The sequence below is a fragment of the Anticarsia gemmatalis genome, chromosome 20, assembly GCF_050436995.1.
Source record: "Anticarsia gemmatalis isolate Benzon Research Colony breed Stoneville strain chromosome 20, ilAntGemm2 primary, whole genome shotgun sequence".
NCBI lineage: Eukaryota > Metazoa > Arthropoda > Insecta > Lepidoptera > Erebidae > Anticarsia > Anticarsia gemmatalis.
Window position 1 is genome coordinate 4,044,459 of NC_134764.1, and position 14,319 is coordinate 4,058,777.

Consider the following 14,319-nt stretch of genomic DNA (forward strand, 5'->3'; position numbering starts at 1 on the left):
TTTTGTAACACTTTTTACTATTACTCTGCTCCTATTGGTCGTAGCGTGATGATACAAAATATGCTTTTTTTTCACGAAAATATTCTCAATATTATTTATCTCTTAATATATGTAACGAAGTTGCGCTTAGACATATCTGTCAATAAAACAGTTGCCGTGACAACGGAATTTTGTTAATTCAATGTCATTATAATATTGATTATTCGGGACTTCGTTCGTTACCTGAATTTTCCCGGGAAATGCGTCATTTTCCCGGGATAAAAAGTAGCCTATGTCCTTTCCCGAGTATCAAAATATCTCTATACCAAATTTCATGCAAATTGGTTCAGTAGTTTAGGCGTGATTGAGTAGCAGACAGACAGACAGACAGACAGACAGACAGACAGACAGAGTTACTTTCGCATTTATAATATTAGTATGGATAATTTGGCAAGCTTGTCAGGAACTAATATTTCTTACCTAATTTTGCCGATTTGCGACAATTTTAATGGATTTACAAATCTTTACACTTAATGATGATTTTGAGATTTCTAGATATTATAACATGAATATAAGGAGTTTAACTTGAATTGGGTAGAATAAATAAATAAGCACAAAATTATTGTAAACGATGTAATTAAAATTAAACGTTAAACGTTTATTGAAATATCGATCCAGAACTTGAAATCGAGTACCTATTTGACGTAAGATTCTGTCAGTCATGGATTTTCTCTAATGGGTTTGTTTATTATCTGTGTAAGAATCTGATTGATATGGTGGAAGAACGGACGTGGCTAGCAGAGAAAATATATTATGTTTTTCTAATCTGAATTGTGATTATTTGCGAAAATGTCGGATACAATCGTAGCCAAAGGTCAACCAATACCTGGAGATCCGGAAAAAAAGGGTTGGCTATTCAAGTGGACGAATTATTTAAAGGGTTATCAACGGAGGTGGTTCGTGTTATCGAATGGACTGTTGTCGTATTACAGGTAATTATCTGTATCTGTCGCTATAAACTTCCATCTTATTTCTAATAGACGAAAATACGTCTTCAAATCCATCACATATCATAAACTTTTTACTTTATGTTATGACGCAGTGAAGTTTTTGTGATACTTTAATCAATATTGTATGATTTCGTTGTGGATCATATGATATAATTATGTCGTTCTATTCATTACTATAAGATTTTTGGGGACAATACGTCATTGTTTTCTAATAAGATATGTGATTAGTGTAAAACTACTTTGATTTTACAATAGAATCTTGGTATATAACAGATTTATGGCAACAATACAATGCTATAAAATCTTGACATTGACACAAGTTTAATGTGTAATAATTAAAATTGCATTACATGTGTAAATCATCAATTATATTTATAGAATATACCTAAATGTATTTATCTTCAATAAAACCAGAGACCTTTAACAGATTTAATTAGACTTTTCAAAACTGAAAAATCTATTGTTGTTAACTGTTTACGATGTTGGTGTTATGCTAATTAACATTCATAATTGTGGCACTTCTATAGTAATTGCATGTTTAGTTCTTGTTCCTAAGTATACAGCTTTTATGTAGAAACAATGAAGTGGTATATTATTGTCTGACTGTATTTGTAGGTATATGAGATTTGGTTTGATTTTTATAATAAAATCTTATATATCCATCCTATACAATGATATATATAACAAAAAGGTCTTAATAATCAACATGTTAATAATACATACAATCATACTAAAGATACTGTGCAGTATCAAAATAATTAAAGTTAATGCTTTTATCTAAGCTTCTATAGTATATTACATAGTACATAATATAACAATAACTGACACATTTTTGAGCTCTTTCAACACATTTATTTAGTTTAAATAGTGAGTAATGGTCTAGTAACATTCATTTAAATTGACTGGGTGTTGGAATTTCAAGCTTCTGACTATGTTGTTAACAACTGTCAATGCCAGCTGATCGAGTTATACAGATCTATTGTGGTTAATATAAAGATTGTCTTTAAACATGAACTAAACTTTATCTTATTATGTACTATTATGAACTGAAAAAATACACTTTTTCTGAAACTATGTTTTTAGTATGATAAAATCTTAATGAATGAATTAGTGAAATGTCTGATAAATTCAGTTTAGCCCTCTAGGACCACATGATGATGATGTTACAACTAATGTTTATCTATAATAAATGGTTTACTGTATAACCCATTAATAATAATATCTTTTGCAATTTGTGGAGAATTTGACTAATTGGATCACATGATTTTGTTTCAGAAATCAAGCAGAGGTATCTCATACCTGCAGAGGGACTATCTCTCTACTGGGTGCTCTCATCCACACTGCTGACTCGTGTACATTTGTTATAAGCAATGGAGGGACTCAGACCTTCCACATCAGAGCACATGATGAAGTTGAAAGACAAAGTTGGGTCACTGCCTTAGAGCTGGCCAAGGCAAAAGCTATGTAAGTATCAACTTGAGATATTTCAGTTCTGAAAGGTGGTTCCTTATGCCTTCATTACTAACTTATATTATAAATTATGTACTTATTTTCAGTACCAGTTAGGTACATGTACTCAATATAAAATTATATCAATCATTTCTTAACTCACTTTATTGTTATTAGAACAATTGAACAGGTTCCATTTAGAATTGGCAATAATTCTCTCCAATATTATTAAAATGCCCCTTAAAATGTTACAGCATTATGAAATGAAAATGTGTTATCTAATAAAAACGGAAGATGATAATAGTATTACTGATAAGAATAGCATTAAATTAATTAGAACCTGATATCCTACTGGTATCAGACACCAGCTGTTATTTATCTTCCTTTTGATTATTCATTTTGTATTAAGTCTAATCAGATCTCTGAAGTGTACTCTGCTATAATATTTCTATGCTTTTTATAGGTATACAAAAATTTTTTTTCATTGGTAGTAATTGAATCTATTTATTGTTTTTTTGCAGCCGAGCACAAGAATCTGATGATGATGAAGATCAAATGGGATCGGGTGTGGCGGTGGTGGGGAGCAACGAAGTGGAGAGTGAAGATGCAGGAGGTATAGCCAGGGAGCTGGGCGCCAGGTTTCATGACTTGCGGACATGTTCCGAGCTCGTAGCGCGACACGGAGCGGCCCTGCAGCGGTCGCTGGTCGACCTCGAGATACCGCCCACCGATACTACGAAGCAAGTCTCTGAGCGCGCGACGCTGTTCAGGATATCATGCAATGCCATGATGAATGTAAGTCTGGCTGAACTTGAATTTTACCATATACGGTAAATAGTAATAGAGTGTGGTTCCCATTGTTACAAACACAAATAATTATTAGTCTGTCAGGCAGATCATAGAAAGTTGTAAGATGACACGCACGTTTTTTCCTTTTAAAAATAGGATTAAAACCTATCCTGCCTTATTATTCTAGTCCAGTTCAAATCTTTTTTATACACAATTTGTGGGAAATTGACATCACACGTTATATAGTGTAATCAACTGTAATCTGTAACTATATTTGATAGGCATGTTCCGAGTTTATGAGTGCGGCGGCTGCATCGAGTGCGAAGATGAGTCGCGCGCTTCAGCACGAGCGCGAACAAAAGCTGCGATTGCAGGAGGTCGTCGAGCAACTCGCACGACAACACGATAATCTGGAGAAAACGGTCACCGCGCGCAGTACATCACAACCTGGTAAGTTATTTTCATTACCGAAAACAAGGAATTATGAGGTCCTGTTAAATATCAAGACTGTATTTAGCCTGTACTGCACTCTAGCATGTTTTCCATATAGTATAGTAACAGAACAGTAAGCATTTGAAAAAGTAATTAGTTGTAATTTGAGTAAATAAAAAAAGAGCTGTCTAAAAGGACCTAACTCGTTTAGAGTAACAGCAGTTTTCATAACTTATACTAACGATGATGACTGAAACTGAGTCAGCCAGTGACCACAGTCTATGGAATTCCATAGAAACGACGGGCAGCAATAAAGGTATCGTAATCTTAAATTTAGGACCCATTTAATAATTTAATGTTAAGATTTTAAAACTTCAAGAAGCCCAAGATAAAAATATCTATACCTACTTTACCAATTAAACGACATTTGGTTGACCTGTGTCGTCGAAGTGATTGAATTACGAACTGGTATAGCACGTTGCACTTACGGCAACTAGGTCACGGGCCCGATATGTAGATGTGTTCCTCAAGCATATTTTAATGGAGCACCCACACTAGAGCTTCAAACGATATCATCGATATACATCGCTTTTGTTAACTATATTTTGACATAAGTATCAGCAGCGCTTAGGCGCCGTGCCAGACCTGACTTCATTTTATCGTTATTATATTTGTATGAGTCTCCAACCCGCACTTCTTTAGCGTGATGGACTAAGGGCTAAAAGCCAAATTACATTACGATGATGACTTGGACGATTGGGTAGTGAAATTGTTGTTAATGGTCGAAAAGTGCTCTAACGTCGCACATAGAGGATGGACATTAATAAAGGGAAAAGTGATTATTCTTAATTAATAATTTATATGCTAAATTATATAAAGAGACTTGTTTTTCGCCACTATTACGCCTGCATTATTGGTGGCAGAGGCGAAAATTTTGCATTAATTCCAGAAGCTTATTGAACTGATTATGTTACCTGTCGAATTTCACTACATTTTTTTTTTCTGTTAGGAACATCGGGAAATCCTCTCATGTTCTACTACTCAAAAAGCTTTTTTACACCTATCAGTTTCGCTAAAATTAAGACAGGTTTTTTTTATGTATCGGGCATTTCTACGGCAATTTTGGAAAATACTACTAAGTAATTCAGCACATTCTCCCAAATGTAAACCTCCATACATTTCCGGAAAATACAAAATTACAAAGTTATGAGACAATAAGTTGATAATAGCGTCTGCACGAATTCTTGCGACGCGGTGCTATAACGTGCCGACACACGACGGGCTCTACTTATAGAAATTTTAATACTGCAAGAAGCTTAATTTAGTTATTTAATAACTGTCGTTTTATTGTAAAATTCTAATAAACTTTTCTACTGCATTTACGGAAAAATCAAACCCAAGTTCATATCTTATCACTTAAATATTATTGATACCCGGATAAAAGAAAAAATAATTATTTGTTACCAATTGACAGTTTATCTATGTATACAATAAGAAACAATGTAAATAAACAGACTTGTGATATAAATACGAGCTGTGTTATTTTTCCGAACGCAATGTTTAAAAGTTGCCACCAGAAAAAACTGAATAATTCTGCGTTCTTGAACGTAGAACGGAACGTGTCAGTTTCGTGACGGATGAAAAATCGAAAAGAGATCTGCGTGTTAGAAAAAATTTCTCAAAAAAATATTTCCATTCGAAATCATAATAAATTGTACGAAGTGCGAGTGTTAAAAAACAAAATGAATTAAAAAAATAAAACATATTATCTGGTTTCGGTACGTAAGAGTGTTCATAAAGGGGAACGAAGTATTTGTCTTACCAATTATATTGTAGACAGTTTTTTGGCGATTTCAAGGTTGTTGTTTTTCAGCTATACGTATTACAATTTTAATTGATTGAGTTACCTATTCATTTATTTAATTATCGTCAGTCGCGAATAAAAGTGTTGTCATTTGGCAGTGCAGTATTCTGTTAGGACAGTCCAGATAAAACAAAGTCACTGTCTGTGTACGCGTGTATTGTGATCTTGGCCTTGTGTAGCTAGCTTTGCGTATATTATATATTATACTTATTACATACTCAATGTATTGAATTCTCTTCATTACAATACAAGATGGGCGGTAAGTGATATCAATTAATAAACAAAAACACATCATCACTGAATGCAATGAAAAGCTAGCTTTCGAGTTGATTTCATAGGAATGTTCTTGAAACCGAGATCATCCTCACTTGAAAATAGGGAGTACAACATGGGTACTGATTCTGGTAATATATTTTATCAATTTATTGAACAAGTAATACCAGAAGTTAGCTGAAGGATTTCATACATTTTGATGTTTTCTGTATTTTTTACTTTACATTTTGGACTGATTGATATATCTATGTTAAGTTAACAATATGCTTTTATGAACTGCTCATATTTCATGCATGGTGTTACAATTTTGATGCATGTCTGTTATTAGATTATAGGTTTATTTTTCTCATTGTAGGTAACATGGTTTGGTTCATATGAGGATGAGTAACGAAATAAATAATACTTTACAATGGTGCTTTGATTATTTTGTTGGTATATTTCAAACTACATGGGATCTACAAAGTGATGTACCCATTTTAATTGCAATAAGCTTTAACTGTAATAGATGTAGTGTAAATCTAGAAATGTTTTAGAAATCCAGTTAAATTATAGTCTAACCAATCTGCTTCCATTTTGACTGCATTATTTAGTAATGAAAAATGGTTGCTATGTATGTTAATACATGGTTTAATCATTTTGTAGAGCAGAGACACAGCAAAGTGAACTTGTTGACATTCTGTACTACTGTATGAATCATAATTATAACTGGGTGTATGTACCTACCTATATTTGTTCAATATGACAATTGTTATTCTTTGCCTTAATGGGACTTTAATATGACCATTTGTTATGTTGAGTCAGTAGTTTGGGAGTTATAACTAAGTGTGTTTGATGTTGTTTTATAAAGTAGGGTAACTTATGTCATTAGAAACATGTTTAGATAGATTAGTCTATTAAATATTATTAATTTAAAAGTAATTAGTAACAAAGAAATATTTATTTTGAAGCAGATAAATAATTACCAAACAGTAGCTAAACATAGGTTTTAGATAGTTAACCTATAGATTGACAGAATATATATTATTATGCAAGTTATATTCCTTTATATGTTTTAAACAGTAAGAGCTCTGAGTATTCTGAATATAAATGAGGCTACAACTCTCACATGACTTGAATATCTTAGCAAATTAGTTGTAGTAATTTTCAATAGCCAAACAAAATGTTTCATAATTCAGCCTGTACAGTGTTACCACTATATGCACAGTATATATTAATTTACTGCATTTTTTGAAGGTCTTATAGTTTTTAAAGATCTTTTTTTGTTATGGTAATTTTATGATGCTTGGTTACTCAGCATGTCCTCATTTCAAAATTAATTATATACTGTATAACAATTTAATGCATTGGAATTGTTGTAATAGTAATTGCATATTTCTGAGTTAATTAATAAACCTTCATTAAACTCAGATGAATAAAGAGGAAAGTGCATTGAAACAAATATTTGTATGCAATATTTCTTGAAATTGAAAATGTAAATATATTATTGAATCAAAATTAGTAGTATTTAAAATAAAAGTATTGTATTTTTTCCTTTACCTTTGTATATTAATCTGTTGTATTTTTGTGCACAGGTGGCAACGGCTCAGGCCAGGGCAACGAGACAGAGGATGAGGATCATGAATTTTTTGATGCTGTGGAAGAGGGTATCTCAGCAGTTATGGACGACAAGACTTCATTTATAATTAAAGTGCCTGTAAGTTGTCACTCAATGCTGAATGTACTGGTCAAAAATACAGTTATCTTTTTGTGTTCTATAGCTACAATACACAGGCAATTTGGTATATGCAGTATGCCTATAATATCTATGAATAAATAAATCAACTCAACTCAATATTGATAACTAGGATATTTCCGTCTGTTTGTACATTAAGATAACTAATAGTAAATGATAATGATATTTGATGAGTAGAGTAAATATACAATGTCTCATCCAAATTAGTCATCAATCAGCTGTGGGAGAAGTGATTACACTAGTTTGATACAAAGACATAGTAACATAGTAACATTCTATATGTAGGTATTATTTATATTATATTATCTCTACTCCAGTATTAAATTTCATTCCTAGTCATCTCTTGTCCACATACCTCTCTGTAATACTGTATATACTTGTGTTCATAGTTAGTTGTTTAAATTGCAGGTAAATAGGAAAAACAATGTAAAAAGCAGTGAAAGCTCAGACGAGTCGGAAAGTGAAACTGTTACTGAAACTCAACAGGTTAGTTTTTACCAACTGTTTATTAGTAATATACTACAATATACTACAAAGTATTGAGTTTTTATTGTGTCCCATATCTTTTATGTTGCATTGTCCAAGTCATGCTAAGTTATCACGAATTCACTACTCTTATAGTTCTCTACTAAAGAATCAGTCTTTTTTATAAATTTCAACAATATTCTATTGAAGACAGAGTACTTACTAACAAATTTTGCAATCGCAAAGGTATTTTTCGTGGAAGATAAAGAAAGAGCCGAAAGCGCAATGGGTGGCGCGGAGGCAGAATCTCCAGTAGAAGACGGCGCAACAGACCCCAAGTTGCCGGAAAATAAGGAACAAGATATTGTTATATGGGTAAGTTGTATTATTTTATCTGAATTTTTTTCTCCACCCCTCGTGAACATATTATAGAAGACTAGCGACCGCCCGAGATTTCGTCCACGTGGAAATTACTTTTCCCGTTTTATCAACATTTTTTATTGCTCATCCTAAAAAACCGATTGATGTTATGTTCTTACCAAATTTGAAATTTCAAAGTTCTAAATTCAGTAGTTTCGGCTGTCCATTGTCCATCCAGCAGTCAGAATGGAAGAGTTTTATATTGATTGATGGTTGGCTACGACAAATTCCACGATAAGCTACTGTTTGCTGTTTTATAAAACATTATTTCCCAAGTAACCATGTTGTAACATAGTAAGTATTTTTATTACATGATATTATCATAAAAAGTGGTACCTAGGTGTTGTAATTTTGAAAGTGGGTCAGCCATTAGTATTCTTTATTTGGAATCTACTGAAGGAAATAATAAAATCATCAGCCATACGATGTTAAAAGTCCGTACTAATAGGTGTTAAAGTTAATTAAGTGATTAGTTGTAAAGTAAGTGATTGTATGTTGTTCTGTGTATTTGAATGAGGTGAATACAATGATATTATAATCAGTTACTTCCTTATAAAACAATGTAGAATGTAATGTTCTTGTGTGCATTAGTATAGTTGTAGTGTGTGTTGTCTTCAGCCGCACGTGACGCAGACGGCAGCGATGGTGGACGGCCATCCGCGACGGACGCGGGTGCCCGACAAGCCCAACTACCCACTCAGTCTTTGGTCTATTATGAAGAATTGTATAGGTGAGATTTAGCTTTTAATAATGCTCAACAAGCAATTTGACTTTCACAAGATCAAAGAGGTAGCTACTGGTATTACCGAGAAGGTAGTCTTAAGATATTTTTTTTAAGAAACAATAAACCTAGCTATTTATGGGTATTAGTCATTATCTGCCATTGCCTGTGGAATGTCAAAGCACTGATCAGTACAAGAAACAATAGGTTTTCTATTGTGTTTGGTATGTCTGCATTCAAAGGTTTAACACTAAATATTCAGTACTGACACTTATCCCATTTATTTATATTTGTAGGTAAAGAGTTGTCGAAGATTCCGATCCCGGTGAACTTCAGCGAGCCACTGTCGATGTTGCAGCGGTTAACGGAGGACTACGAATACTCAAACATCCTCGACCAGGCCGCTAAGTTCAGTGACCCCGCGCAGCAACTGGCATACGTCGCCGCTTTCACAGTCTCCAGCTATGCAACTACTGCTTGCAGGTGAATAACACATGCAATTTATATCAATCTTACAACCTGTAAATTCACTAAGAACTTAAAATATGAAATTCCTATAAAAGATAAATATCATACAACTTGTAATTTACCTCAGCAGTTAATAATACAAAGTGCTGTCAGTCTAATTGCTCTATGAATAATTATTGTACTTTGAATATAAATAGCCTGTCAGGGGCACTTATTTAATGTATGTTTATCATGTAATGATATTGTTTGCAGAACAAACAAGCCGTTTAACCCGTTGCTTGGGGAGACGTTCGAATGTGATCGCATGTCAGACCTCGGGTGGCGGTCGATATCCGAGCAGGCAAGTGGATAGCATTGTTAGTGATCTGTGTTTGTTACCCATCCTTATATCCTGTTCACGTGGCTGCAGCAGCAGACTCACTTAAAAACTTTACAGTCCCATGCTACAGAAATGTATTAATCCTTCTTATGTACGATACATTATTCGCAGCGTTAATATTTAACTTATTATTTGATGCTTACATTGCAAGAGATTTAAGAACCAGACAAGCCATATAATTGTCAGAATATTTTTAAGTTCGCTTAACCCTGCCCGTACCACTCCTTCCTAGCACTCCTATGCCTACCAACTCACACATTTAGTCCTAACCTTTGGCCAATTTGTAATAAGAAATTCAAAATTTGTAGGTGTCCCACCACCCCCCGATGGTGGCTCAGTTCACGGAGGGGCAGGCGGGCTGGCAGTGCTGGCAGGAGTTCACCATGACCACCAAGTTCAGGGGCAAATACCTACAGGTCATTCCGCTCGGAGGCGCGTCCGCTATGTTCCTTAGCTCCGGCAACAAATACACGTGGAGGAAGGTATTACACTAATAAATAACAAGATATTATACGCACTCGGTTTGATCGCACCATTTTAATCATGTTGTCTGCTATAAGGTTTGTAGAAAAGTGAACAAATTCAGCACATTAATTTGAATCAAATGCTTACGACGTAAATTGCACTATTTATGTTAAAAACACTTTATCGCCGTAGTGGATATGGCAATGTTACGGTCAATATCATACTAAAAATCTTTGGTACAATAAAATGTGTCGATTCAAATTAACTTTCTAGTGGGACCATTGAAATTTTCTTTGGGTACTTCATTGTGGCATCATAAATAAACATATTTAATTCGGAACAATAATAATTGTAGAAACAAAAACTTAAACTATAATCAGGAGAAGAAAAAAACTAGAGATAAAAGGGTTCTACGGTCCGCGATGAGGCGTAAATTTTAATAAAACATGGCTAGATTAACTCGAATGGCGCAGGTTATAATTGCGGATAATGTATCGTGTAAGTAATGCAACAGAGACATAGAAGGGTCAGTGAAACTCGACAGATATGTGTAAGATGTAACTGCGCTCAGCGAGTGGCGAGCATTTCCACGATCTGTTCATGTATCTGTGGAGTCCCGCTAAGACGTAGGTTTAGTACGCTCGGTATTCGCGATGAGTAAGCGGTAAGTACGTAGGTGTGCCACCACCCGCCCACGTCGGCCATGCACTGCGAGGGCGCGGCGGGCTGGCAGTGCTGGCAGAACTTCACGCCCAACAGCCAGTTCAGGGGACAGTTCATCGTCCTCGACCCCGACTCCGTGTGCCACTTGCGCTTCAATGGGAATAACTGTTATCACTGGAGGAAGGTTTATTTCTTGCTTGCTTTTGAGTAGACATCTAGTGGCAAAAGTTAAATGTTACCCGAGTTTATCTTTAGTTTAGTACTTGTTAAGCAATTAAGATATATTAGTTATGGGCTTAAGTACTTAGCGATTGCTCTTTCAGAGAGGTAACTACAACAAGCAAAATAACGTACATCTTTTCTAGTACGTAGGTAATATCTAATCCCGTAGGACGACCTCAGGCGCCCACAAAATTATTAAAATTATCAATAAGACACTCGCATATTTATACGGTTATCTCATTTACATCGCTGCATCGTTCGACAAACTCATCCATAGGTGTTTTTAAACGATCATAAAATAGTATCGGAACAAAGGCTTGTATCGATATTTGTGATATGTATGTGAAACCCTCGACAGGTGACGACGACGGTGCACAACATAATAGTGGGCAAGCTTTGGGTGGACAACCACGGAGACATGGACATCGTGGGTGAGGCGGGCCCCGCCGCCGGCTACGTGGCGCATCTCAAATACCTCCCCTACGGGTACTTCAGTAAGGATACGCAGCGGAAGGTCACCGGAGTCATCAAGGATCCGCAGGGCGTGGTCAGTATCCGTTTTATCCATGGCGCTTCGGGAAGCGTTAACGTCGCAAACATTTTAGCCATAATAATAATTATAAAATAATGATATTCAAATATTTAACGACGCGTCGCATTCGCCAGCCCCGGTACGTGCTGCAAGGACACTGGGACAGTCGCGTGGAGGTGGCGCCCGTGACGAGCGCGTCGCCCGACAACACCGTGTGCAAGACCGGCAAGTTCACCGTCGCGTGGGAGCGCGTCGCCGCGCCGCCGGACTCCGACAAGTGAGTGTTTATTCTCATCGTTTTCGGTAGTATTCTCTAGCGCCGTCTTCCGAGTCGTAGTCGGGAGAAAAAAATCCTATCCCGGAGGCGACCACCGGTATCTTTTCGGGGTACAGGAGGGAACGAGAAGATCACCGGAAGACGTCCGTCGCCGCAGAGCGCGCTAGAGACCGTCACCGACTAACGTCTATCGTCCGCAGGTGGTACAACTTCACGCTGCTCGCGGCGCAGCTCAACGAGTTCGAGGAGGGCGTGGCGCCCACGGACTCGCGGCGCCGGCCCGACCAGCGCCTCATGGAGGAGGGGCTGTGGGACGAGGCCAACGTCGAGAAGCTGCGCCTCGAGGAGAAGCAGCGCGGGGCGCGGCGCGAGCTGGAGGCGGCGGCCGAGGCGGCGGCGGCGCGCGGAGCCCCGGCGCCGCCCGCGCCGCGCCCGCTGTGGTTCACGCGCGCCGCGCTGTCGGCGCAGCCCGCGCAGCAGCCGCACCTGCGCCACCTGTACAACCACCGCTACTGGGACTGCAAGCGCCGCGCCGACTGGACCGCGTGCCCCGACATCTTCTAGCGCCCGCCGCGCCCGCCTCGCTCCCGCTGTTTATCGTCGCCGTTCCCGCTCCTCTCGCTCGGTCGCCGCGGCCGACGCCTCTCTTCTCTCTCCCGTCTCTACGTTTTTTCCGTTCCCCGTCTGCGGCCTAACGGTCGAGCGTCGTCGCTCTCGATCGAGCCGAGCCGCTCCGGCGGCTCGAAGAGGACGAGGCGCGCCGCGACCGGCGACGCGTCTCTCGCTTCGCCCCCGGAGCGGCGGAGCTCGCCGGTTCTCCGATCGTCTCGCCGGGACGACGCTTTTGGCCTGAATATCGATCGAACCGATCGTCGCTCGCTCCCGACGACCGGCATTAACGGCATTAAAAGTATCGTAGTCTAGAATGATTAGATCGTGTTCCGCTTCGCCTGGCGGCGGGACGGCGGAGGCCGAACGTCGACTGCGAATCGGCCGCGAATGTGGAGGTTTCCGTGTTCCCGCTTTAGGGACGTGACGAATAATTCTGTAAAAATTAGTTGTATATTTATCTTCCGTAGAAGCCAAGAAAAATTACTACGTAGATGTGGATAAATTGATATATAAAATCGGGTGCTTCTAATGAACAGGTTTCAATTTTTAATCAATAATAATATTCGTCATCGCTACTAACATAGAAAGTGACTAATGTCTAGCGGGCATTAAACGAAGCTCTTTACGTCCTTATAGAAAAGTGTCGCGTCGTAAAACTATCTTTTAATGCCTTAAACGTAGGAGCAATAGAGCATTAATTTTTAAGTGTTAAAAATACGCAAGTTGATATCACAACGTCGCGATAGTGGTGCTGGGTTGTGTCTCATCGATGTGTTGACAATCGACGTCGTGCTAACAACTTGTAGTGCTCTAGGATATTTTGTAAGGTCTATTACAAATGTACATTTTCAAGTGGATGTAAGATAATTTGTTAATATTTTTATTATAATAGAATGATATTTGAATACGAAGCCATAAACATCTGTATCATGTTGATTATGAAAATAAAATATAATGTCACAGAATCTCTGCTATTTAATTTTAAAAATATATTTTCAAGTGAAGTTTAAAATTGAGCGTTTTACTGCAACGGGGCTTGCTGCTCTTGAGAAGTGTACGATGGTAAATGAGAAAAGACCAATAGTATTTTTCCTGACCCAAAACCGCGCTACAAAGGCAGTTATTGGCAGATATATTTTTATTATAAATGTTTATGTGAAAGTTATTTCGTGTCATGCCATGGCTAAAATGGTATGGATTCGTTCCAAAGTGACGTGAATAGAGATCTGCGTGACTGAAATCTTTATGCAGACAAAGACAACCCGCAAATTCCGTACGGAAGTGCTATGGCAAATCGATAGAGACTTACACAAATTTTGATTTGCTGCTGGAAATCAAATAATCCAAATCCGGAGAAGATGGAAACTAGGTAGCTACCCATTGCGATTAGGTTATTCAAAAACAACTGCCTATGTTGTACATCGTTTCTGCATGCGACAGCTGAACTGAAGTCTCATGTTCAAGGCTTCATCAGCTAAAAGGTCAAAAAACTATTTTTGAAGTCGGTTGTAAAACCACTCGGGGGCTACCTCAAAAACAAGAACTTTTAATATTGCGAGTCGTTTTT

General features: G+C 37.5%; 1 protein-coding gene across 1 annotated transcript; it reads left to right on the top strand.

The window, feature by feature from the left end:
- Positions 1-726: 726 nt before the first annotated feature.
- On the top strand, positions 727-13,717 carry Osbp (oxysterol binding protein). Its single transcript, XM_076127779.1, has 14 exons — positions 727-971; positions 2,265-2,453; positions 2,960-3,233; positions 3,509-3,677; positions 7,368-7,489; positions 7,937-8,014; positions 8,240-8,368; positions 9,032-9,143; positions 9,431-9,617; positions 9,855-9,942; positions 10,290-10,463; positions 11,690-11,878; positions 11,998-12,140; positions 12,341-13,717. Exons 1-14 carry the CDS (start codon positions 829-831, stop codon positions 12,702-12,704), a joined length of 2,361 nt encoding a protein of 786 aa, XP_075983894.1. The 5' UTR covers positions 727-828; the 3' UTR covers positions 12,705-13,717.
- Positions 13,718-14,319: the final 602 nt, after the last annotated feature.